Below are 27590 nucleotides of genomic sequence, written 5' to 3' on the forward strand. Positions count from 1 at the left end.
ATGGTAAAAAAATGAATACATTCCTCCTAGAAGCAGGAAATAGGCAAGGAACTCCACTCTCCCCAATCCTATTTACCATTATATTGGAGGTCCCAGCCAGTGTAAAAGGCAAGAATAAGAAATAAAATACATATAGGTCAGCATGAAAGATATAAAATTGTCTGTATTCACAGATAAGATGATTGTTAATGTAGAAATGCTAAATAATATATTTTTTTATTTCAAGGTATTATGAGGGTACAAACATTTTGGTTATATTTTATGTCTTTGTCTCTCCCTAGTGAGGGTTAGAGGCATACCCTTCCCCTCTACAACACTCACCACGTCCTTTAGTTGTGAGTTTACCACCCCCAACCCCTTAATCCCTGGAGAATATTACTACCATGTGAGCACCATAGTGTTAATCAGTCAGTACCAATTTAATGGCGAGTACAAGTGGAGCCTATTCTTCCGACCAAACAATATTTTTTTAAAGCTACTAGAACTAATGTAAATTATTTTTACAAGCTTGTAGGATGTAAGGTCAACATACAAAATTAATTTTATTTTCACGTACTAGCAATTAACATTTAAAAATTGCAATAGTAAAATTACTATTCACAATAGCATCCAAAACCATGCAATACTCATAGATAAAGTCAACAAAGTATGCATAAGACCTGCTCTCTGATAACTACAAAATACTGGTAAAAGTAATTGAAGAATAACTAAATAAGTGGAAAAACATGCCATGTTCATGGGTTAAAAATTCAATATTGTTAAGATGACTATTTTCCCGAAATTATTCTATATATTCAACTCAATCTAATGAAAATATCAGCATGTGTTTTTGTAGGCATTGTCAAGCTGATTCTAAAACTTAAATGAAAATACAAAGGACTTATAATAGACAAATAAATTTTGAAAAACAACAAAGTTGGAGGGATCACAGACCTCTTTGCAATACTTACTATAAAGCTACAATAATCAAGATAGTTTGATAGTGGCATAAGACATATAGAACAAGTGAACAGAATAAAGAGGCCAGGAATATACCCACATATATGGTCACTTTATTTTCAACCAAAGTAATTCAAATGGGGAAAGGACAGACTTTTCAACAAATGATGTTGAAACAACTTCATATCTATATGGAAAAAATAAAACTCCATCTTAATATCACATAATAACACAAATTAAGTTGAAACTGAGGATAGACATAAATGTTAAAACTTCTAGAAGAAAACATAAAGGAAAATATGTATAACATTTGAGTAGATAAAAATTTCTCAGGACATGAAACTAGTAAACCAAATAATAATAATAACAAAAGATAAATCAGATAAAAGTTTGATAAATCAAGTTTTTAAGCTCCTGCTCTATGAAAAACACCTTAAAGAGAACAAAATGACAAGCCACAGAATGGGAAAATAGTCATAATACCTATATCTGATAATGCCTTTACATTTAGAATATCTGAAGAACTCTTAAAATTCAACCATAAGAAGTTAAATAACCCAATTTTTAATAGATACTTGAAAAGACTGTTTACAAATCTAGATAAACAAATAACTAATATGCACATGAAAACATAATTTAATATCATTAGTCACTGGCAAATGAAAACCACAATAAAATACCATCCCACAACCACTTGAACGGCTAAACTTCAAAGGACTGATTATACCAAGTGTTGGCAAGAATACAGACTAACTGAAACTATCATACATTTATGCTGGGGATGTAAAATGGTACAAACAATCTGAAAACTATTTGGGAGTTTATATTTATAAAGTTAAACATACACTTCTTATATGACACTGAAAATCCACTTGCAGGTATTTTCCAAAAGAAAAAAAAAACATATATTCAAAGACATGTACATGAATGTTCATAGCAGCTTTGAATAGTAGTCCCCAAATGGAAACAACATGAATGCACATCAATGAATGGATTTCCAAAAATTGTAATATATCCACACAATGGGATATTATTCAGCAATAAAAAGGAGTAAATTACTGATATATCCAACAACATGCATGCATGAATGAATGAATGAATCCTGAGTTAAGGAAACCAAACTTCCCCCAAAATGTGTTCCATAATGACTTTTTTTACTGTGAAACTCTACAAAAATAAATCTAATCTACAGTGATAGAAAATAGATCAGTTGTCTAGCCCTAGTGGAAGTGGAGATTGACTGAAAATATTTTGAGGTAACAGAAGTGTGGCTGTGATTAAGTGGGCGTATGTATGTATTAAAACTCATCAAACTGTATCCTTACAATGTGTGCATTTTGAAATGATAAATGAGATGATGGTTATACTAATCACTCTAATCTGAATACTATACATCGAATATCTTGAAACATCACTATGTATCCCATAAATATGTACTATTATTATGTATCAATTCAAAGTAAACAAATAAAATTGAAAACAAAATGTCTCTAGACATTACCAAATTCCATGGAGGGAAAAGTTTTCCCCCAGTTGAAAACCACTGCATAGACTGCCAGGCTGTTGTGGTACACAGTGCACGTTATCGGGTATAGAGAAAACCTGCAATTCAGACCATAGTGGAGGAGCTGGAAGAAATGAAAGAGCCCTGTGTCCCTGGAAATTTACTTTAGATGCTCAAGACAGAGTCCCTCGGGTCCAGTGCCATCTCCCTGCATTGTGATCCATCTTCCTAACTAGGATTTCACCTACTATGCTCTCGCTGCATATCATACCTTTTCTCAATAAAGCTACTATTTTCTTGTAAAAAATAAATAAATAAGAATAAAATGTGTGCATTTTATTGTATCTAAATTGTACCTCAATAAAGTAAATTTTTTAAAAAAGAAAAACTGGTTCCTGGCTGAACTTGAGGCTAGAACATAGGCTTCTCAGTACTTAGGCAGAGTTTGTAGTTGGGCGGGAAGAACCTGCATTCTAGCTGCGCTAAGGACCTTTAATTTGCCCATTGCATAGGAAGCATCTTGTCCTCCAAGACCTTTTGCTATAGTCAAAGAATGCGGTCTTGTAAATAATTCCCTATTGAGAAGATACATTATAGAGGCCTCTGCTACAGCTAATGAGGAGACGTCCCTCTCCACCTCACTAATCTTTTCTATTTGGTCATGAGTGAGACCAGCATCAAATATAAGGAGCCTTCACTTTAAGGTGTCTCTGGTGCACAGAGTTGGAGCAAAAATGTAAGGAAAGAAAAGTGTCCATAATGGATCCCAGTTTACCACCAAAGCAAGGAAGTCAATTGAATTTGGGATAGAATAAGTGGTCTAAAAATCAAGACTGTACCTAGCTTTAGGGGATGAAATAAGCCAAGTATAACTTTCGAGGTTGCACTATATAAAATGCCTTAGAATAATGTTTTCCAAAGAGTAGGACAAGTATTAGTCATGGTTATGAAATGATTTGAAGGGTTTTTGAGATGAATTGGCGTGGTAAATTAACATGACACCACATAACATTGAATCATGTAATGATTCCTTCTCTAATTCTCTTAGTTTTTCTGATTTTGTATCAAAAAGTCTCATTTCTTGCTACTGTGTCTTTAACAATTCTTTTTTTCTCTTCTAAACAAAGAGAAAACACAAAATGCCTAACTGGAGTGCAGTAGTATTGCTTCCCTTTTGTTAACATTTTAATTTTCTATTTATGGCAAGTAAATCTGTTTTTAAATTTGTGGTACTGATAACTGTTTCTACAACATAAATGTTTTTCACTTTAGAAAGGTAGTTTGTTAAAATAATAAGTAAAAAAATACTATATTGATATAGTGGTATATGAATAACTAAGATTGGATAACAGTGCCTTAAAAGGTTAACGTCAAATACATACAGGGAAAAAAAAAAAAGGAAGGTTAACTTGTAAGGAAGAGTATGTATCTGTATATAAATATGAATGTAACATTAAGCATTAAATTATCACTGTATTAGAAATATTAAATAAAACTTAATTTCCATATCATAAACTAGTTTTTAATTCAGAATTACATGCCCATGAATGTCTCCCAAACTTTCATATGCCAGGTGCTGATAAAAGGCCAGATCAGGATATTAATATCTTATAAATTGGGATAAAGCACTATAAAATTGAGCTAACAGCAGAAATATGTCTGAACAATAATGAAGGCTCAAATTTCATTCCACTCCTGTCTCTCTGATGAGTGCTTTCACTTGAATGTGGGTATATGAAGAAGATATGCAGAAGGTAGTCACGCAAAAAAGATTCTTAAAAAAAAACATTCTGTCCCCATAAAAGTTGGCAATCTCCTATTTTTTGTTTTGCTCTTTTTTTCTTAGTATCCATCCTACTTTCTTTCCTTTAAAAGAATCCATGAAAATTTACATTTTACTTTAGGTCCATTAATCACTTCAAAAAATACAATTCACATGGACAAATTTCTTCAAAACTGTTATGCTGTTGTCAATGTTTTGACAGCGCAGTGCAATTTTTTTAAAAAAAATCAACCTCAGCTAGACTCTAGAGAATTGTACCCATCAAACTGAAAAAGAGAACTGTAAAACAGATTTTCTTATTTAAAGAAATATAAGACAGTTTGATTTCTACCATGCTTATAGTTTCCCAAGAGTAAAATTAAATTTGGAATGAACAAAGATAAACCTCTTACCTGTTGGAAGGTGCAGTGTTATGTTGTTGCAAAAATCTGTGAAGCAGCATTCAGTTTTGGTAACATTGTTGGAACTATGACAGAAGACTTGAGCATTTAATTCTGGGAGGGAAACACAGGATTTGATCACCTGTTCTTTTCCATTGGTTAGCATAACTGATGCCCAACATGCTCCTTCTGTTTGGCAGGTAAAGTTTGAAGAATCACACAAGAGACATACACACTTCAGTCCTGCAAAGAGTAAGGCAAAAAGCTTTAAAATACAAAAGATATCATGCAAATTTATTTCAGAATACTTGAGAATAGAAATTCAATCTTAATGAAAACTGGAAAGGGGTTTAAATAAACAACACTTGATAAACACATGCTAATCCTCTTACTCCCTCTCAGTCATGTGTTTCACTAAATAGGCTGCACAATTATCATTTACTATTGCTAGTATTTTTGTGAATTCATTCAGTTGCTACCTATATTTTAAAATATTTTCCTCATCTATAATCCAAATCCTTCCTTCTTAAGCTCAATCAGCTCATTCCTAATTCAATAGCTCCTATGAAATGCTAGGAAAGAGTATCACAGCAACCAATGGGAGCTGTCCAGCATCACTTGTAGAACATTAAAGTGTGGTTACAGCAGCTGTGTAACCAACCTAGTGTGTTCTATTCATGCACCCTTCTTCCTTTAAACTTTTAAGCCAATGAGCTAAACACAAAACTAACCACAGGTATATATGTCTCTAATACATAGTTGTGAGTCTTTATTTTCTGTGGTATTATAACATTGTTGTTATTGTCATAGCTCCTTTAAGGCATTCCTGAGCCATTATATTTCCTCCTTTTCTCTAAGGAACAAACACAAAACGAGAGCCATTGCAATATGGACCATGACCTTCAGGCAATTTTCTTTAAAGTACATATCTATTCCATGAAGCAAAGCACACCAATAGAATTTATCTACACCAATAAACTTTGAAACATTATACTTTGCTAAATTAATCTGTTCACTTCTACACATCTCCCAATATTCCCCACTTACTACACACACACACACACACACACACACACACACACACACACACACAAAACAACACTACACACTAACTTAATCTTCAAAGTGGGGCAGTATTTCTCTGTTTTGATGTAAAAATAGTTGTCAGCATTAAGAATCCAATGGTTGTGAGCAATTTATTCAGATTTCATTTTATTACATTTTTTCTAAATAGTACAATACTAAATAAGCTTTTTGTACTATTACTTTAACAAAATTTTCATTAAATCATAACTGCTCCCCCACAATTATTTGAATGTCCAAAGCCTTACCATACAATCACTGCTACTAAAATTAAAGTCTTTAAATTGGTAATCACTCAAATCGGGACTGATTTTATACCCATAAAATATTTGATACAAAAATGGCAACTATTGCTCAATTTAAATACCACTATAGGAGCAAAAATGGGTAATATTCCTATATAGCTGAATATATAAGAAAGGACAAATTACATATCAATCAGATAGAAATTATTCTCTTCTTTTGATAGTTTTTGTTGACTGATGAAATACCATTCCTATAAACATTTTATTAATCTTCTCTATGGGAACTACAATCCTAAAATAAAATACAATTTTGTTATCATCATTGGACCATACATAATAGCTCACCTTCCTATTTCTTCCAGTGGTGATCAACATAAATAAATATACTCTTTCATCAATATTTATGTGCTACAGTAGAACCATATATTCTAGATTGATTGGGATCCATAGAGCTAGAAACATAAAATCTAAGGATTTAGAAAATGTTTTAGGAGACTATCTTTGCATTAAAGAGAGCTAATATAATGAGCGTCCATTCACCCAAGTGTCTTCTCACAATGGAATCTCTCTAGCATTTTCCAAGTCCATCTGACAAAGGCCTTTAAATCATGGTTATACCAGTTTCATAATCTTAGGTACTACTTGGCCCCTCTGTGCCTCCATTTTCTTATATGAAAGGTAAAACTGATAATAATATACCTCCTCGTGGTGTTATGGAGAATTAATTAGTTAATCTATGTAAAGCCCATAGAGTATAAGGGCTTAGACCAATATCTGGCACATAGGAAGTACTATATAGACATTACGACTATGTCTCTTATTACCAGAGGAGGTAAGGCTAGTTGCCTTATGCAAATAATGGAAATACATTTGTAATTCATAGAGGAATAGCCTAGAGCTAGAATTAGAGAGTAGAGAACATTTAAAAGCCATAACAAAGGAATGCACCTCTTTCTGCTCTACCAAGAGTGATTTGAATGCCCACATTATTTTAATGGTCCAGGTTAGATGCTACACAGTCACATGGCAGGTGGTTTCTGGCAATGGGCCAAACAAAAAATGCAGGAAACCAAGGTGATGACCCCAGCCCTCGCTCTGTCACTAACTTGCTGCTTGACTTTAGAGAAGACATTTAGCCTTACAGACCTTCACTGCCTTCCTCTGAAAATGCAAAATGAACTGGCACAGTTGTAGAGGGTCCAGAAATCTTATTCTCATATGCCACCAACATTTTATGACTCTATAAATTTACGACTTACAGAAATCTATGATTACAAAATATGGAAAATTCACTTAACAATTATTTAATAAAAAACTTGCCCCACTGTGGCTATTCTTCACCCTCATATTTTAAGGGGATAAAGGTGGGAAGAAGAGTAACTTTCCTGACACACAGTCCCAAACCATTTGTCACAAGACTTCTCATCACAGTCTCTTCAAATGTACTATTTCCAAGAGAAGCTTAGCCAGGAAATCAAGGCAACTAAAAAATATGGATTCTCTCAGGCAACCATAAAGGCAACCATAATAAAGTACTTTATTGTTATTTATAAAGGACTCAACAATCAAACATATGTTAATTTCATGTGTGTTCATCATCACATATCATTCCCAGTGCAACAGTAGGAGTTAGTTGACACTATGTCTATTTTATAGATTACAAATGAGGCTCAAAAAGATCAAGTGATTGACTTAATGTAACAGTCTCTGGACTACTCAAGCAACATTGTTTCTATCCTACCAAAGGTGCCATTAAAAAACAAAACAAAACAAAACATGGGTACAGAAACCATTCTCCCACCCCACTAATCTCTAGCAATTGTGAATAAAATATAATTCTAATGCAGCAGAAAAAAATTAATAATTAATAAACAATTGAGATTTAGATCTGTATTGTCCTAATAAGCTTTAAAACACAGTTGCTATTTTTTAAATTCTACCTACCTATATTCTAAGGAGACAGGTGGTCAAATAAAAGTCAATATCACGTCCCTTGCATCTAGAATAAATCATGTTCCCTTTCAGCTTATCTAAATTCTGTATTAAGTGAGCCTCTAAGTACCTAACCTGATACTTTGCCTTTGAAGCACTACCGGCTCCTTATAAAAAATGATTATGTAATAGCTCTTACCAAGGAATAATGTGAATACTCACTGAATGTTTAACAAGCTATAAAAATTTTCTTCAGTTTAAAGTAAAAGGTACCCATTGGAAGAAAAACATAGATCTAGGTGGTATAGTTAATATAGAAAATGACACCTTACTTCAAATCTTGCACGATGGAAAACACTGACAAAGTTGAGGATTTGTTAATGATAATGGCTTCAAACATCTGCTAAATGTTCCCACTTATTCCAGGTCAACTGGCAGTACTATAGCACTGACAGAGAACAAACAGCAAGCTAAACAGGACCTAAGGTGTATAAGTAACATATGACATATTCAGTCTCTCATTTTTCATTTCCCACCAGTCCACTCTATCGTCACATTTGACATATAAATTAAACTATATTTATATCAACCATCCTCAACATGGAACCTTTGTGCTGCCAATTAAAATATAAGTTGCCATTGGTGATTAGACTTATGCTTTTATATTTTGGGTTTTAAAAAAGAAACCTGATGTTAATTGAGTCAATTATACTAGAATATACTAGAATATTCCATGACAGGATAAATCTGGTTGTTAGCAGACAGTAGTCCTGCCTTATGTTTCTTTATTTTATACTTTCCCATTACAATGTACTTAAGTCATATGGAAAGGGACAGCAAATGAGGTTGAAGAGGGAGGCAATTACCGATAATAAGAAGGTCTATTAGGTTTTTCCCCACAAGAAAGATTGCATTTTTGTTTTGTCCCCTCCCACCTCTTTAATTATCCCCTTCCCCCACCTTTGCCAATTAGCCTATAAAAGGCAAGACATCTGTTACCCACAAGACATCTGTTACCTACATCCACCAAAGGATGTGCACATTCCTAACCAACCAGAAAATAAATTTCTATCCATATTTACATGTGATGGCTAGCACACCCTGGTGTCCACAAATGTAAAAACCATCACACTACACACACACACACACACAAAATACAAAAGAACTAAATTTACGGATTTGCATTTATGTGTTATTCTTATTTAACAGCCAAATATTTGCTTGGCAAATATTAGTTGTTTTGAATTAGATACCATTTTCAATGGGTTAGTTACATATTATTACTTACGTTTCTCATATTTGGAGTCTATATGCTAAAATTGGCCAGTGCTTAACATAAACATCTAACACATGCCCTTTTTTCTTTTTCAGATATTAGTTCACTCTATTCAATTTCTCTAATTTTAGACCAGACTATGAAACACAAAAGTTTTTCTTAATTCAGAAAACTGTCTCAGATTTGACCTGCTGAATATGTAATCTTTTCAGCATTTGTAGGCTTTTCGGTTAACAAAGAAAACAATTCAAGCTTTTCAGTGTGCTGAATATGAAAAGTATGGCACCAAGAAAGAAGACAGAAAAACCAGCACTAGTGAATCTGAGGGAAAGCCAGACAGGGTCAAGAAGACTAGGCAAAGATCTCTCTTTCTTTTCTATTCCTTGTCAAAATTTCATTTTCTTGTAATGTAGTCATTTCAAAATATTTGCCCTTCTTAATGGTAAAGAAAAATAAAAGAGAAGAAGAAAATAGCATTAATAAAAATATGGGTGATACAAATGGAAACTTTTTGGACAATTGAGCTTTCAATAAAGATTCAGCTGGTAGAAATACTATTTGCCAGGCTGTACCCAAGAAAATTGAGAACTCCAAAAATATGGGAATACACCCAGCACACAGGAAAATTGTTTCTTTGTGTGAAGTGGCAATTATATTCTCTGCTCAAGAAAGCCTCACCCTTACCACAGCTGAGAAGGAACAGATCCACCCTACCAGCAGGAATTCCTTCCAGGAGAACTGCTCTTGAACTTCAGCTGGAGACATCAATTAGGAAGGGTCCAGCACATTTTAAATTATAGTACCAACCATTGGGAATTTCCTCAGTCCAAAGGCAGCACTGACTGAAACTGAAAATCTCAGCTCACCTCCACCACAAACCACCTAAGACTTTTAGAGGTATTCCTTGATCTCTCCAAATCTTAGACTCCTCTGAAAAACGATGAGGTCAGAAAGTAGATCAGAAGATTTCTAAAGACTCTTCCAGTTTTGTAGTCCTCTGCTGCTCTGAGCTTGCATCACAATTCTCAGTACAAATAACTTAAGGCTTATCTATGATAGATAAAAAGAAAGCTGGAGTTGGAAATATGAGCACCCACTGGATAGGTCTACACCCCCAGATTCACACACTGGGATATTTCAGTGGGTGAAAGGATCCTACTGGCTTATAAACCAGCATAACTTCTCCAGTCAATATTAAAGATCATTTATCTAGTCCTATGTTTATCATATGAGCATGAAATATCAATATCAGCATGAAATTTGGGGCAAATGGAGGGAAAGTGATGGAAGCCTGAAAATGTTCTCAGCCTCTCTGAGTTACATTAGATACCCAGGGACTGTTGCCTAGTCCCTCAAACATAGTAGACACAGGATCTCAGAAATGGCACACAAGAGCAAAAATGACTCAAAAGAGCTCCATACTTTAGCAATGCCATTCATTACTAAGTAGAAATGAAAGTGTTTCCCATTAATGTTTAAATGGCAGACAAAACATTAGAGTTTAGAACTGGCTAAAATGATGTTATTTATTTACATATAGCTTCAAGATTGTGAATAAATCCAGAATGGATATGTGTGATGGCATAAAGCTTTTAGTGCAATTCAAAAACTTTTTAACTGAGAAATATTATTACTTTAACATTTTTACTTAACAGCATAGTTTAACTTAAAGATTCACTTTTCAAAGAAGGCCTTTTCCAAAAATACCATTAATGACATTAGCTCCTAAGCTCCTATAGTATGGGACAAATATAAATCAACCATAAAAGGATACAACTTAATCTAAAATGGTTGATGGCAAAATTATTTCTGTGGTTTCTCTTAAAATATCCCCTTAAAAGGATGAAAATGCAGAAGAATTCCTAGATAGCAAAAGGACAGCCTTCTTCCTGCCTTTGGAAGTCAAAGCATCGGTGAAAAACAGGCTAGCAGGGATGGCGGTTGTGTGACAACTACTTTGGGTACAGGGCAGCATCTCCTATTCTAAATCTTTGTTGCCTTAGGGAGGACACAGTTTACCTGGACTGCCCTGGTCAAATTTATACTTTGTAGCCACGTAAGAAAGAAAAGGACCCCATCTGAGGTCTCCCATCTGAAAGCATCATGTCAAAGAAAAGAATATTCCTAATCACAGAACACATTTCTTCTGCCACTTTCCCATATAATTCTTACTTGACTTGAAAAGTTATTTTTTTTACCCTTGGCAGCATAAATCGTTCCTCATCAAACTGTTCCCTCAGTCTTGAGGGTTTTTTTTAAATTTTTTTATTTTGTTTTTTATTTGTTTGCTTGTTTGTTTGTTGAGACAGGGTTTCACTCTATTGCCCAGGCAAGAGCACAGTGGTGTCATCATATCTCACTGCAGCCTCCAACTCCTGGGCTCAAGTGATGCTCCTACCTCAGCCGCCCAAATAGCTGGGGCGACAGGCATGCACCACCACGCCTGGCTAATTTTTAATTTTTTTTTTTTTGTAAAAAACATGGTCTAGCTATTGCCCAGGTTGGTCTCAAACTCCTGGGCTCAAGTGATCCTCCCACCTTGGCCTCCCAAAGTGCTAGGATTACAGGCATGAGACACTGTGCCAAGGGTTTTTGTTTGTTTGTTTGTTTGTTTGTTTTTAATTAATTGTCTTCTAGTTAGAAGAATAACAACACTCAATGGATTTTGACTACATTTAGAATAAAGCAAAATCCACAGTCATTATCATGACCTGATAGGCTAATTGGGCTCTTCCCACCTCTGGAATCTCATCTCTCATTAACAGCCCTCCAGACTACTGGTCTTCTTTTTATAGCTGTTATAACAACTTCTTTTCCTCCTCACAGCCTTCGCTCTTGTTCCCTTTGCCTGTAGTGCTCTTCCCTTTCTTTTAATTCTTTAGGTCTCAGCTCAAATGTCACCAGCTCAGAGAAATCTTCACTGACTCCCCTTGATCAAGGATCTGCTCCCCATCATTCCTGTGTGTATAACAATCTGTAATTAGCTTTTTTATTGTTTTAGTGCTAGTGGAATGAAAACTTCATGAGGCTGGGGACGTTCTCTTGTTTTATCTCCAACACATCCCCAACACCGAGAATACAGTCCGGCAGTGTGGTAAAAACCCATTAAAGATGTATTGAATTAGGTCAGGCACAATGGCTCACACCTACAATCCTAGCACTTCGTCAGGCCGAGGCAGGAGGAGCCCTTGGGGTCAGGAGTTCAAGAACAGCCTGATGAAGAGCAAGACCCCATCTCCACAAAAAGTAGAAAAAATTGGCCGGGTGTGGTGCCACACACCTATAGTCCCAGCTACTTGGGGGGGAAGGGGGCTGAGTCAGAAGGATCACTTAAGCCCAAGAGTTTAAGGTTGCAGCGAGCTCTGATCATGCCATTGCACTCTACCTGGAAGACAGTAAGACTTTGTCTCAAAAAAAAAAAAAAAAAAAAAAAGTATTGAATTAAGAGTTATAGAAGCCCACAAAGTACAGAAGAATTCCAAATGGGCAAATGCCTAAAAGGCTCACAACTCTACTACTCTTCTTCTTGTGGTATATTTTCTTCCATTCTTTTTTTCTACATGGGTTTTTGATAGTTGAATTCAACCTGTAAACACACTTCTAAGTGCTACTTTTTTATTCTCTCAGCATTATGTCATGAGCTTTATACTGTCTTCTTTTAAAAACATTTAATGGAATGTATAAGCCTGTCATCAACGTAAGTGGACAGCATACAGCATTTCCTTACTCTTAGGCATCTCAGTTATTTCCAATTTTTGCAATTAACACTGTGTTGAATACATTTATGGGCTAATCTTTATCTAAATTTCAATTCCTGTAATAGAGTCCTAGATGTGGACTAACACACCAAACATTCTTGATAGACACTGCCAAATAACTTTCCAGAAACACCATAACAGTTAATATTTCCATTGGCCCTGCATGGAAGTACCCATTTCACAGCATTAGCTATTCTTCCTAAAATCTTAATGATATGTCAGATAAAAGTAGTATCCTATTTTAATTTCTATTTCCTTACTAATGGAATGTCATTGAAACTTTTTTTTTAAATATCTCCTCTGAATTTCTTTTTGGGTACAATTTTTCGTTCATGCTATTTATCTCTAGAATGCATCTTAAAGATTTATTCTCAATTTGAAAGAAGTTTTTATAAAGTAAAGATAGAAATTCTTTGTCATATGTATTACATATAACTTTTTCCACTTTCATACTTGTTTGCTTTTCCCTAACACGTGTTACCTTCACTGTTTTGGAAAAGAAAATGATACTTGCCCCTTGTCAAAACGAATTCATGTATTACACATAATATAAAGAAGGAAATAAAATAAGATAAATTACTCCTAATCCCATATCCCAAAAGCCTCTCCAAATATCCCTCCACAGAGTTTACATACCGATATCCATGGAGACATTCTCATTAAAATCCTAGTAATATGATAGATGTAATCTTTTAGTCTGATCAATCTTTTACTCTGAAATTTCTTCCTTTGCCTTACAGCCTAGTAAATCTTCTCATCCATGGATTTTCTAAATAGTCAACATTTTCTTCCAGTTAATGATTTGATTGTTTTTATACACCTAACTCTCAAATTTATGTGGAATTTGAGTATAGATCATCGAATATCATAGGTAATACAGTAATCTCTTTGATAGGTGGTAAGTGAATTACTTTATGGTCAGTCCTTAGATGTTAAAAAGTGTTTTAAAATCATTATTTAAAGAGCATTTTACTGTATGCCTTACCACAGTTGGTAAGGAAGGGAGAGCAGGAGGAGGGAGAAAGCAAAGACTTAGGGTACTAGCCAAGTAGGTTAAACGACTTGAGGATAGTGTGGTAAACCGGGCCACAGGCCGAGCTGGGACACACAGGCGGAGCACGAGGGAATCGGCTGGGCCCTGGGCGGGGGCGGGGCAGGAAGGCTTCTGGCAGGTGAGTCTGGAGGAGCACACCTGTCCCTCACCCTCCCTGCGGGTTCAGAGCAGCAGGCCCTCCCCACCCTCTGGCAGTCCTCCCAGACCATCCAGCCTGCGGGAAACGGCAGTCCTCCCCGACCCGGCAGTGTGCAAGTACGAACCTGGCCCCACCTGGGCAACAGGTTCTGTCACACTCACTCCCCAGATGGAACTCGATTCCGGGTCCCCAACCCCCTCCCGCCACACACAACAGGCACCTGGGCGCCCGGCCTTCCCTCGCGGGGCTCCCTGAACTGTGTCGGGAATGTTCGGCCACTTCGCCTGGACTTGCAGGTTGGGGGGCGGGACCCTCCCCCAGAGCCGTGGCCGGGGCTTCCTCTTCGCTGGACCGGCTTGCGGGCCCTCCCCGGGGTCACCGGGACGCCCGGGCTTCCTGCCGGGCTTTGGCGAGAGGGATTTCCAGACTCGACGTCTCCCAGCTGGGCTTCGTCACCTGCCCCGGGGCAGCGCAGCCTAGAGGGAGACAGACTCCTGGGACGCTTCCCCGCGCACCCGGGTACCATCTAGTGGCAGCAGGGACGGGACGCAGGCTGTTTTTCACAGAATGACCTCCACTTCGGATTAGCATTTCTCAAGCATTTTTAAAACCCAAGCCTCCTTAAAAATAAACATAAAAACCTAGCACCCTCGGTTTTCTGTTCTTTGAAATTTCGGGATAAAATGCCCTGTCTAGAAACAAATCAATGCGGTGATGCTTTGATGGTGCTTTTTCATTTGGAAAAGTGGCCCTCCACTCTCTAATGCCCCTTGAAGACCACCGGTCTAGCCTGGGAGAATTTGCTAGACCGGTATTTATTATGAGAAACCTCTTGTTTGCACCAAGAGATTCCAGCTATCAAAATACTGCCAGTGAAGTCTTTCTAAATTAGAAGAAGAAATGAAAAACTGATAATTAAGTCCTTAATACCTATTCAAATTGCATATTCAGTTAGGTCCTATAGCTGTTGTATATTTATGTTCACATAAAATCAGACCTGATAATGATGGTTACCAAATTTGGGGATTTCAGTGACCAGTAAAATTTCAAAAGTAATTTGGGGACTCAGTCAAGGGTTGCACCAAATTTTTGCTCTGCCAAGGAAGAACATGGCAGGGGACTGCCATCCTGGTTGGGAGGAGGAGCCCCCTCTATTACCATCATTTCACAAAAGAAGTTAATTAGCTTAAGTCATTCCACATTCTATACATATTGAAACATCGCATTGTACCCCATAAATGTACACAACTATGATTTGTTAATTCACTTAAGAGTAATTAACAGAATAAAAAATAAAAGAGCTCACATAAAAAGAAAGAAGGGACATTATAATACCAACCAAGAAAGGAGGTATGTAAATCTCAGGATTAAGGGATGACTAAGTCAGGATCAAAGATATCTTTTTAAAATTTCGAATGTTGAAAAACATAATTGCATTTTATGATGTCACATTTCTATTAATTGCCTTTTTCTAATACAAATTTTTAATCTGGGAGGTTAACTGTATCAGAAAGTGGTGCTTAAGTGTCCAGCTTGTTTTTGTTCCAACATGTGTTTTATACGCAGTCAATGGGCACACTCCACATAGCAATGTTGTCTCAAGTGGAAGTGGCAATCTTCTATAGTGCTACTTTTACTCAACCTGGAATATTCTGGAAACTGAAAAAAAGCTGAATAATAATAGCCACCCACCCCTAGTGGTAAATCTAGTAGTGGCAGACCAGGTGTCTGCTCACAAGGGCCTTCTTTGCTCAGGGAAGAGGGCCACTGTGCCTTCCTGGGTCAACATGCTCACTCAAGGCTTATGTTCACTGACCAAAAATTCACCTGGCAATGTCTCCATCAGTACTGGGGCACAAATCTTAACACTATATTTGATCAGCCTGCCTGTTTAGGTCTGTTTTTTACAGGACTTGGGGGCTAGTATGCATTTTTTGAATTATTACAGTCTATGTTCAATATGTTGCTCATCAAATCTCCAATTGACTTGATGGCAACTCCTGATCAAGAATATACCACACAATTTTAACATTGTTTCCATGGGAAATGATGAGCAATTATAACCAGCTCTGGAAGGATACAATCTCCAGCAACATCCTGTGGTGATAAGCAGGGATTGCTATTCTGGAGTATGGCGAAGTGAACCTGTGCAAAGAAGAAAATACCACAGGAAGCCTGATCCAGTCCACAGGATTTAGTTAGGAGACTGGGAATTTTAACCCTACTTCCAGTAATATGGCTTTTTAGGTTTGTGTCCTCAACTGATCTCTTCAAGAACGAATTCAATTCAGTGATCACTAATGTCCCTTCTAGTTCTAAAGTTCTATAGCACTAAGAGCTGAAGGCATCAATGGCCACCATGAGTACCAGGTGAGCACTAAGAGCTGAAGGCATCAATGGTCACCATGAGTACCAGGAAGAACACTGGGGTAGTGACAGCGTACAGGGAGAACCAAGAAGTTGCTGTCCTAGAATCACAGTTCAAGAAGAAAACTACTCAGAATAATTTACTCTGATAAAGACTGAAGTAAACAATCATAGTTTATACTTGGGAGGTCAATTAAGTCACAAAGTCTAGTTTTGTGGTTCCAATCTCCATTGAAGTAGAGAAGACAGAAACCAAATGGGAGAGGATCACAGACAGTTTGGTGATGAAAGAGCAGGAACACATGGCATACTCAATCTGTTTGGAGAAGATGGCATAAAATACAAAAAACTTAATAACAGAAACATCAAGGTTTTAAAAGCTGAGGAAGCTCTGACTTATTTAAAGGAAGCAATTAAAAATAACCAGGAAAGAAAAAAAGTAAATAATCAATAATTAATAGTCAGTCAAACTACAGGGCTAAAAGAATACAGAAAAGAAAAAGATAGACTGTTCCAAGTTTATAATAAAAGTAGCAAAAAAAAAAAAAACTGAAAAGTTGAAGTCCTCAAGAGTTCTCAAGGGCTCACTTATCAGAAATTTTTATCACAATCCACAGTTATACACTTATAAGATATGGTAATTCTCAATCTAGAAATAAAAGGAAACTATCCGAAGTTAGAAGATGATCTAGCTAAAAATAGAGTGGCAAGTGAGGAACTGAAAGGGGAAGAGGAGGGCAAGTGATTTGGAAGGAACTTTTTTTCTAAAGGCTGATCCCAACTGGGCCTCTTTCCAACAATTGACCCCAAGGCTTGCAAGTTTAGGTGGGGTAATATGAAGAACTCACATTGCGCACGCATAAAAAGGGCAGCATCTCCTGCCCCTGTCTTCAAAGAAGATGGGTGGGAGCAGGAGCTGATGAGTGGGAGGCAAATTTCTTTAAATCCATAATTTTTAAAAAATATAATTCCCAGACCTGTAGTAATTATCACAGTTCCTTTAAAAAGTGAGTTACTTGGCTTCTCCTGCCTCCTTTTGTCTATCAAAGCGTTATTAAACAGAATAACTGCCTTTTCCTTTTTTGGAGCTACACAAATACATGTCAAGATATAAAAGTGAGGAAATATAAGAAAGAAATTGTAGGATCTTCAAGAAGTCTCAAAGAATTCATATTAGCCGGACCAAAAGGAAAGTCTAAGGTAGGTTGTCCTGAGTTTTACTGCTTCTCTTGGTCAATATAAAACAAAACAAAACAAAAACTATAACAATGAAACAAAGAAAACCCTTTCTTTGTAAGTGTATTTATTTGAGTTTAACATTGTTGGACTCCAGCAAGGTGTAGTTTAAAAAGATCCTGAGCTTTGGAAAATGTTTATCTGTAGTTAAAATTGTGAGCCACTCCTAGACCAGCCGTATGGCTGGGAGGTTACTACACCTCTCTAAATCTATCTATGCACGGGAGAAGCAGGGATAATAATTCCTACCTCACAGAGGTATTATGAAAATTAAAAAAGAGATATTCTAGATAACACATTTGACTACCACAGATGTTAAAAAAAAATCTGAAAATTAAGCCCCTATTATCACAAGTTTTGAGCTATTCAGAGCTCAACATTTAAGGCACAAACCACACTCTATAAAAGTAATTTCAAGTGTTTTTCACAACTCTTCCTGGTTTGAGTTAACTTTTTCCCTGGTAATGACATTGCCACACTAAGGTGATAGGATCAGCAACTCCAAAACAAGATAAATGTTTTTGTTAAAATAAAATTTAAAAAATTGGTATCAGAGCATAATCAAAGGGTATGTATCTGGAACATTAACTCACATATTGGTTACTATACTAATATTTTTCCCTTTGCAATAAGTTATGTCTTGGGTCTGACAAATATTTCAATGGGAAAATGAACAAAGTAGATGAACAGAGAAAGAAAAAACTGTTAATAAACATGAAAAGCTCTCATTAATGATCAAAATAGAAAATTAATACAAAGCCATAATTTTCATTTGCCACATTGGAAATCATTTTATAAATTATAACACCCAGAAATAGTGAGTGACAGAGTAGTCAATAAAATTTATTCTTCATACACAGTTGGTACAGTATCAATTGGTACAAACTTTTAAATGTACAATCTGAAAATATTTGTCTCCAGAGTCCTAAAATTATTTGTGATATTTTTTATTGTACTTCCATTTCCTCTCAAGGAAATAATCACAAAAATTTCTTTAAAACTTCCATGGTAGAGTTATTATTCCACAAAAGTAGAAAATAGGCTAAATATTCCTAAATCAAAATGCTTAAATAAATGTTGACAATAAATATGATTTTGTAATATCCTCCTTTTTAGTAATATTAACTTGGAGAACTTGCTCACTATAAATATTAAATTGAAAAGTAGAGTTATAAAACATATAAAGGGTCTGGTTTCAATTTTTATGATATGCATTAGAATAAAGATTGGAAAGAAATACATCAAAATATTAATAGTGGTTATCGCTGAGGTATGGGACTAAAGATGATTTTTTACATTTTTCAACATTTTTCCTAATTTCTTATAATGAACACATATTAATGCTATAATGAGGAATGAACATTATTTTATTAAAGTCATTTCTTGTTCTGTCAAAGCATTTAGTTCACAGGGAGTGGCTGACAACATCACAGGGATATCATCAGTCAGCTTTTCTGCAAAGTCCTCTAAAATAACACTGGGGTCTGGGTGAACACCCACAGGCCCTGCTGCCATGCTATGCCACAGCTGCAGAAACTCTGTTTTCAAGTCCCAAAATTGCAATTTGTGGTCCAAAAATAGGCTAACATATTTGAAAGCAGGGCTGTCCCTGAAAATTCAGATACATAATCATCACAAAATGATTCTCACTCTACATGAAAACTCACCTGATCTCTGGGACATAGATTAAAACTAGCCCAGCCTGTTAATCTTTCCATACCTTTTCCTCTCACCTTTTAATAGTTGAGAAAGGGTTAGAACAGACATAGTGACTTTCCCTGACCGAAGAAAATAATCAAGAAAATGCTGACTGCCCACCGTGTGCATGATACTGTACTCAACAAGGGGTACCTCTAATCTGACTCAGCAAAATGAGGTTTGTGAACGCATTAACGAGCCTGTGTAGAGACGTAGACGTAAGCAAAATTCTCCATAAGCAAGCTTAATTCTATGGTAAACCCAGACAAGGAGCCCAAGTAGCCCATAAGTGTTCCCTTGTAGGTGATAAATGACCTTCCAAGACCAACTAAATGCTTTCACCTAAAAGAGCAGGTGAGCAATGTTGCATTTACAATGAGCTTTATCTATGTATGGATGACGTCCCTGAGTTGCAATTTCCTTCGCTAAGAGAAGAAATCACTATTCCATGTTAACAAATTAAACATAACCTAATTTGTCCTAATTTGATTTCATTTCTACCTGCTTTATGCCATTTTACAGGATGAAGATGATACAGACAAGAAATCATTTTAATATATCCAGAAATTCCTTAGTAACAAAGAAGTTATATAACAAATGTAAGTCAATTATTTGTAATTTAAAAAATATTTCTATTTGGTTAGTTAATGTTATAAATGCACATGGCAAAAAAAAAAAAAAAGCATAGGAAGAATTAAAAGGAAAAACATCTGTCTGGTTACATATATCTCCCCAGTCTCACATGCCAGAGGCACCCACTTTCAACTATTTTTGTTATTATTCTTTAGGACATTATATTGGGACATTAATTTATGTAAATATAGTGCTGTTCTTGATTAACCAACTTGAAACATTATCTGCTGACTTCCTGAGTTATATGACTTCTTAGTTTATACACAAGCTCTTCCATTTGGGGAGGCAAGTCAGGTTTATCGATATGTAATTTACATATAGTAATTATTGTAAAGCCTTTCAGTGTAGTTTTATGAATGTTGACGATTGCAATTTCATTATCCCTCATGACAAACTCAGACTAACTTTTAGGCGATTCCTCTCCCCACCCCATCATTGGCAAGCAGTGATGTTTTCTGTTCCTACACTTTTGCCTTCTTCAGAATGTCAAACGAATGTAGCCTTTTGAGTCTGGCTTTTTTCACTTAGCTTAAGGCATTTCAGATTCATTCATGTTCTTGCATACATCAGTCATTTTTTTGAATGAACATACAACAGTCTATCTGTTCACTGGTTAAAGGACTTTCTTTTTTCCCCAGGCTTACTGATTAGAAATAAATTTGTAATAAACATTAATACACTGATTTTTATGTGAAATCGGTTTTATTTCTCTTTTCTAAATAACTAGGAGTGGGATTACTATATTGTATGGAAAGACTATATTTAACTTTAGATAAACTTGCCAGTGTTTTCCAAAGTGGTTGTATCATTTTACATTACCACCAGTAATGAGACAGCCTGTGTCTTGTCTTTTAATTCTCTTAACAGCATTTTTCAAGGAACAGACATTTTTAATTTTCATGAAGTCTAATTTAGTCAACATTTTTTTCTCTTATGGATCATGTTTTTGGTGTTCTTATCTAAGAAACATTGCCTAACCTAAGATCAAAAGATTTCCTTCTATGTTTTCTTTTAGAAATTTTTATAGTTTTAGATTTTATTCTTAGATGCATATTCCATTCTAGTTACTCCTTGTAGATATGCAAGGTGTTTTGAAGATCTTATTTATTTCTTATTCATTTATTTTTGCTAATGAATGTATCCAGCATCATTTTTTAAAAAGACTGTCCTTTCTCCATTAAATTGCCTTTAACCCTTTGTCAAAAAATCAAGTAACATATATATGTGGGTCTGTTTCTGGCTTCTCTATTCTATTCCATTGATCAATGTGTCTCTCCTTCACCGATGTATACTGTCTTAATTACTGTAGATTTATAATAAATCTTTTTATTCAGGAAATTATGGGGGTAAAAACATTATGGTTACATGAGATGCATTTGCCTCACTCAAGCCAGGCCACAAGCATGTCCTTCCCACATACATTAATAAAATGTGGTATATGTATACCATGAAATTAACTATAAAAAACAATGGTGACCTAGTATAGTACCTCTTATATTATCCTGGATAGAGATTGAGCCCATCCTTCGAAGTGAGGTATCACAAAGATGGAAAAACATGCACTTCTCTTCCCCCTCCCACCTCCACCACTCTTCCTAGTCTCTGGTATTGTCACTCTATTCCCTATGTCTATGGAGATCAAGCTTTTTTAACTCCCACATATGAGTAAGAAGATGTGGTATTTGCCTTTCTGTGACTGGATTATTTCACTTAACATAAAGACCTCCCATTCCATACAAGTTTCTGCAAATGACATGACTTCATTCTTTTTTATGGCTGAATAGGATTCCATTGTGTGTTTATACCATATTTTCCTATCCATTCATCCACTAATGGAAAGTTAGGTTGATTTCATATCTTTGCTATTGTGAAGTGTTATAATAAATATGTGAGTGCAGGTATCTCTTTGATATAGTGATTTCTTTTCCTTTGGGCAAATACCCAGTAGTGGGATTGCTATTAATAGATTATATGGTAGTTTTATCTTTAGCTTTGAGAAATCTCCATATTGTTTTCCACAGTGGTTGTACTAATTTACATTCCCAGTAACAGCATATAAGAGTTCCTTTTTCTCCATATCCTCACCAGCATCTTTTATTTTTTGTCTTTTTATTAATAGCCATTCTAACTGGGGTGAGATGATACCTTGTTTGGCTTTGATTTGCATTTCCCTGATGATTAGTGATGTTGAGCATTTTTTCATATACTTGTTGCCCATTTAAGAAATGCCTATTCCAGTCCTTTGCCCCATTTTTAATTAGATAATTTGGCTATTTCACTGTTGTTTGAGTTCCTTATATATTGTGGATATTAGTCCCATGTCAGATGAGTAGTTTACAAATATTTTCTTCCATTCAGGAGGTTGTTTCTTCATTCTATTGATTATTTACTTTGGTACATAGAAGCTTTTTAGTTTAATATAGTTCGATTTATCTATTTTTGTTTTTGTCCCATCTGCTTTTGAGGTCATGGGCATAAAATATTTGCCTAAATCAATGTTCTCAAGAGTTTTTCGTATGTTTTTCTTCTGGTAGTTTTATAGTTTCCAGTCTTACATTTAAATCTTGAGTTGATTTTTGTATGTGGTAAGAAACAAGGGTCCAGTTTCATTCTTCTGAAATATGGTTAGCCATATTGAAGAGGGCATCCTTTTCTCAATACCTGTTCTTGGTAGCTTTGTCAAATGTCAGTTGGCTCTAAATATGTTGATTTATTTCTAGGTTATCTATTCTGTCCCATTGGTCTATGTGGCTCTTTTTATACCAATATCATGCTGCTTTGGTGACTATAGCCTTAAGTCAGTTAGTGTGATGCCTCCTCCAACTTTGTTCTTTTTGCTCAGGATCACTTTGGCTATTCAGGCTCTCTTGTATTTCCATATGTATTTTAAGATTTTTTTTTTATTTATGTGAAAAATGGCATTGGTATTTTGATACAGACTGCATTGATTCTGTAGATTGCTTTAGGCAGTATGGTCATTGTATTGATATTAATTCTTCCAATCCATGAGCATGGGGTGTCTTTGCATTTGTTTATGTCCTCTTCAGTTTCGTTTATTACTGTTTTGTAATTTTCCTCGTGGAGAATTTTTTCCTCTTTGGTTAAATTTATTCCTAGGGTTTTTTTGTTTTTGTTTTTATTTGTTTGTTTGTGTTTTGTATCTAGCTATTGCAGATGGGATTGTCTTCATGACTACTTTTTTAGCTATATCATTATTGATGTATAGAAATGCTACTGATTTTTAAGTGTTGATTTTGTATTCTATAACTTTACTGAATTTGGTTTTCACTTCTAACCCTTTTTTGGTGTGTCTTTAGGTTTTTCTAAACCTCCATGTTATCTGTAAAGAGAGAAAATTTGACTTCCTCCTTTGCAATTTTGATGCCTTTTATTTCTTTCTCATGCCTGATTGCTCTGGTTAGGACTTCTAGTCCAATGTTGAATAGGAGTGGTGAAAATGGGAATCCTTGTCTTGTTCCAGTTCTTAGAGGAAAGGCTTTTAAATTCTCCCCATTCAGGATGTTAGGTATGGATTTGTCATACATGGCCTTTATTTTCAGGCATGTTCCTTATATGCCTAATTTGTTGAGAGTTTGTGTCATGAAAGGATGTTAAATTTTATCAAATGCTTTTTCAGTGTCTATTGAGATGATCATATGGTTTTTGGCCTTAATTCTGTTGATGTGATGCATTACATTTATTGTTTGCATATATTGAACCATCCTTGCATCTGTGGGATAAAATCCCACTTGATTATGGTTTATTTTGTTTTTGATGTGCTGGTGAATTCAGTTTATTAGTATTTTGTTGAAGATTTTTGCATTCATGTTCATGAGAGGTATTGGCCTTTAGTTTTCTTGTGTTCTTGTCCGATTTTGGTATCAGGTTAATGCTGGCCTTGTAGAATGAGTTAGGGAGAATTCTCTCCTTATCAATTTTCCGGAATAGTTTAAGGAGAATTGATGTTAATTCGTCTATAAAATTTTGGTAGCATTAAACAGTGAAGCCATACAGTCCTAGGCTTTTCTTTATTGGTAGATTCAATCTCATTACTTGTAATTGGACTGTTCATGTTTTCTATTTCTTCCTAATTTAATCTGGGTAGGCTGTATGTGCCCGTGAGTATATAGTTATTCATAACAGTCTCTGATGATCTTTTATATATCTGTGGTCTCAGTTGTAATGTCTCCTTTTTCATTTTTTATTTTGTTTATTGGGGTCCTCTCTCCTTGGTTAGTCTACCTTGTGGTTTATCAATTTTGTTTATCTTTTCAAAGAACTAACTTTTTATTTTGTTGATTCTTTAGATTTTTTAAATCTGTATTTTGTTTATTTCTACTCTGATCTTTATTATTATTTTTTTTCTGCTAATTTTGGCTTTGGTTTGCTCTTGCTTTTCTAGTTCCTTGTGGTGCTTCACTAGATTGTTTATTTGAAATCTTTCTGTGGTTTTTTTTTAGGTGTTTACTGCTATAAACCTCTATTATCACTGCTTTTGCTTTACCCCAAAGGTTTGTGGACATTTCATTTTCATTTTCATTTCAAGAGATGTTTTGATTTCCATCTTCATTTCCTCATTGATTTAATGGTCATTCTGAAGCATGTTGCTTAATTCCCATATATTTGTATAGTTTCCAAAGTTCCTCTTGGTATTGATTCATAGTTTTATTCCATGGTGGTCTGAGAAGATATTTGATATCGCTTCTATTTTTTTTAATTTCTTGAGATTTGTTTTGTAATCTAACATATGGTTTATCTTGGAGAATGTTCCATATGCTGATGAAAAGAATGTATATTCTGAATTTGTTGGATAGAATGCTCTGTAACTGTCTGTTAGATCTATTTGGTCTAAAGTCCAGTTTAAATTCAGTGTTACTTCATTGATTTTTTATATAGATAATCTGTATAATGCTGAGAGTGAGGTATGGAATCCCCCATTATTATTGTATTGCAATCTGGCTCTCTCTTTAGATCTAGTAATTATTTGCTTTGTGAATCTGGATGCTCCAGTGTTGGGTGCTTGCTTATTTATTTATTTATTTATTTATTTATTTAGACAGAGTCTTGCTTTGTTGCCCAGGCTAGAGTGAGTGCCGTGGCATCAGCCTAGCTCACAGCAACCTCAAACTCCTGGGCTCAAGCAATCCTTCTGCCTCAGCCTCCTGAGTAGCTGGGACTACAGGCATGCACCACCATGCCCAGCAAATTTTTTCTATATATATTAGTTAGCCAATTAATTTCTTTCTATTTATAGTAGAGATGGGGGCTTGCTCTTGCTCAGGCTGGTTTCAAATTCCTGACCTCAAGCAATCCACCCACCTTGGCTTCCCAGAGTGCTAGGATTATAAGCGTGAGCCACTGTAGGTGGACATATATTTAGAATTGTTATATCTTCTTGCTGGATTGATCCCTTTATCATTATACAATGACCTTATTTGTCCTTTTTTACTGTACTTAATTTAAAGTCTATTTATCTGATGTAAGTATAGCTATTCCTGCTCACTTTTGATTTCTATTTGTGTAACATATCTTTTTCCATTCCTTTATTTTCAGTGTAGATGTTTCTTTACTGGTACAGTGGATTTCTTGTAGACAGCATATGATTGTATCATGTTTTTTTTTTTTTAACCCATTCAGCCAGCGTATATGTTTTAAGTAGAGAATTTAATCCATTTACATTCAATGTTATTATCCATGAGGTTTTGTTAATTGTTTTCTGATTGCTTTGTATATGTTTGTTCCTTTCTTTTTCTCTTATTGTTTGTCCTTATGATTTGGTGGTTTTGTGAGGTGGGACCATTTGAGTTTTTTCTCTTCCTCATTTGTGTGTTTTTTTTACCACTGAGTTTTATACTTTTGTGTGTTTCCATGATAGTAGTTCTTTTTGCTTCCAGGTTAGGACTCCCATGAGCCTTTCTTATAGGGCTAGTCTAATGGTGATGAATTCCTTCAACATTTGCTTAGGAAGACTTTGTTTCTTATTTAGTTATGAAGGATAATTTTGCTGGATATAGTATCCTTGGGTAGCAGTTTTTTTCTTTCAGCACTTTCAAAATATCATCCCATTCTCTCCTGGCCTGTAAGGTTTCTGCTGAGAAGTCCACTGTTAGACTGCTTGAGGATCATTTGAAAGTGACTAGACACTTTTATCTTGCTGGTTATAGAATTCTCTTTCTTTGATTTTAGACAACTTGACTATAATGTGTCATGAAGAAGACTGTTTTGCATTGTATCTCTTTAGGGATCACTGCCTCCTATATCTGGATGTCTAAATCTCTTTCTATACTTGGGAAGTTTTCATATATTATTTTGTTGAATATGTTTTTGAATGCTTTCATTCTCTCTTCACCTTCTGAGATATCAATAATTCATATATTTGGTCTCTTTATGGTGTCCCATATATCTATCACAAAGTCTTTGTTCATTCTTCTTAATTCTTTTTTCTTTATTTTTGTCTGACTAGGTCAGATCAAAAGACCTGTGTTCAAGTTCTGAGATTTCTTCTACTGCTTGATCTAACCTTTTTTTGAAGCTTTCAAATGTATTGTGTAATTCATTCAATTAATTCTTCAGAATTTTTGTTTGGGTATCTTTTATATCTATCTACCTCTTCAGTAAATTTCTTATTTATATCCTGAATTGTTTTTCTTATTTCTTTGCATTGTTTTTCAGAGTTTCCTTGCATCTCACTGAACTTCTTTAAACTCAATAATTTGAATTCTTTCTCCAGGATTTGAGAATTTCTCATTCATTAGGATCTGTTGCTGTGGAATTACTGTGTTCCTTTGGAACTGTCACATTTCCTTACTTTTCCATGTTTCCTGTGTCCTTGTTGATATCTGCACATATGGTGTAACAGGTGTTTCTTCCTGTTTTTCAAATTTGTTTTCACTGGGGAGGACTTTCCACTGAAGATGTATCTATGGTGTTGATTGGGTAGGGCCCTTTGGCTTGATTCTGGATCCATGAAGTAATGTAGGCTGTGCATGATCTCTTTGGCTGTAAACAGCATCAGTGATACCTGTGAATTCCTCAATGGGTTAGGGTGCCATTATTAATGAAGGTTCTGGTGAAGTTTTGCTGGTAACAGGGATGCCTGGTAGGTCAGTCTTCAGGCCCCAGTCATGGCAGTGGTGGGTTTAGTGTGCCTGTCCTTGGGCCCAGTGTGGCTTATGCTAACACCAATGTTAGTGTGTCCAGGTGGATCAATTCTTGGGCCACCACGTGGCTTGCTTGGATGTCAGTAATGGCAGCAGTAGGCTGGGTGGGTCAGCAGGTCCTTGGCCCCTTGGGCAGCTGGCATGGCATGAGCAATGACAGCAGCAGTGGCAGGATGACTTTCTGGGTCCCAAGTGGTGCATGTTGGTGTTGAAGGTGGCTGCAATGGGCTGGGCAGGTCAGTCCCCAGGTTCCTATGTAGGTGGTGTGCTATTGGTGGTATTGGTGGCAGGCTGGATGAGTTAGTCTTCAAGTTCCTCAGAGAAATGTACAGATGCCAGAGGTGGTAGAATGGGGAATGGGTGGAGTGATTCCTAGGTTCTTGAGTGGCATGCTCAGGCTCTA

At 35.7% G+C, this 27590-nt stretch overlaps 1 protein-coding gene across 1 annotated transcript in view; it reads right to left on the reverse strand.

The window, feature by feature from the left end:
- The window catches only part of ACVR1C (activin A receptor type 1C), an 84066-nt gene that overhangs the window by 41311 nt on the left and 15165 nt on the right, over positions 1-27590 (reverse strand). The window contains exon 2 of the mRNA XM_012745284.3: positions 4619-4849. Coding sequence (XP_012600738.3) covers positions 4619-4849 — 231 coding nt within the window. The remainder of the gene's footprint in view (positions 1-4618; positions 4850-27590) is intronic.

The sequence above is a fragment of the Microcebus murinus genome, chromosome 8 (genome assembly GCF_040939455.1).
Source record: "Microcebus murinus isolate Inina chromosome 8, M.murinus_Inina_mat1.0, whole genome shotgun sequence".
Taxonomy (NCBI): Eukaryota; Metazoa; Chordata; class Mammalia; order Primates; family Cheirogaleidae; genus Microcebus; species Microcebus murinus.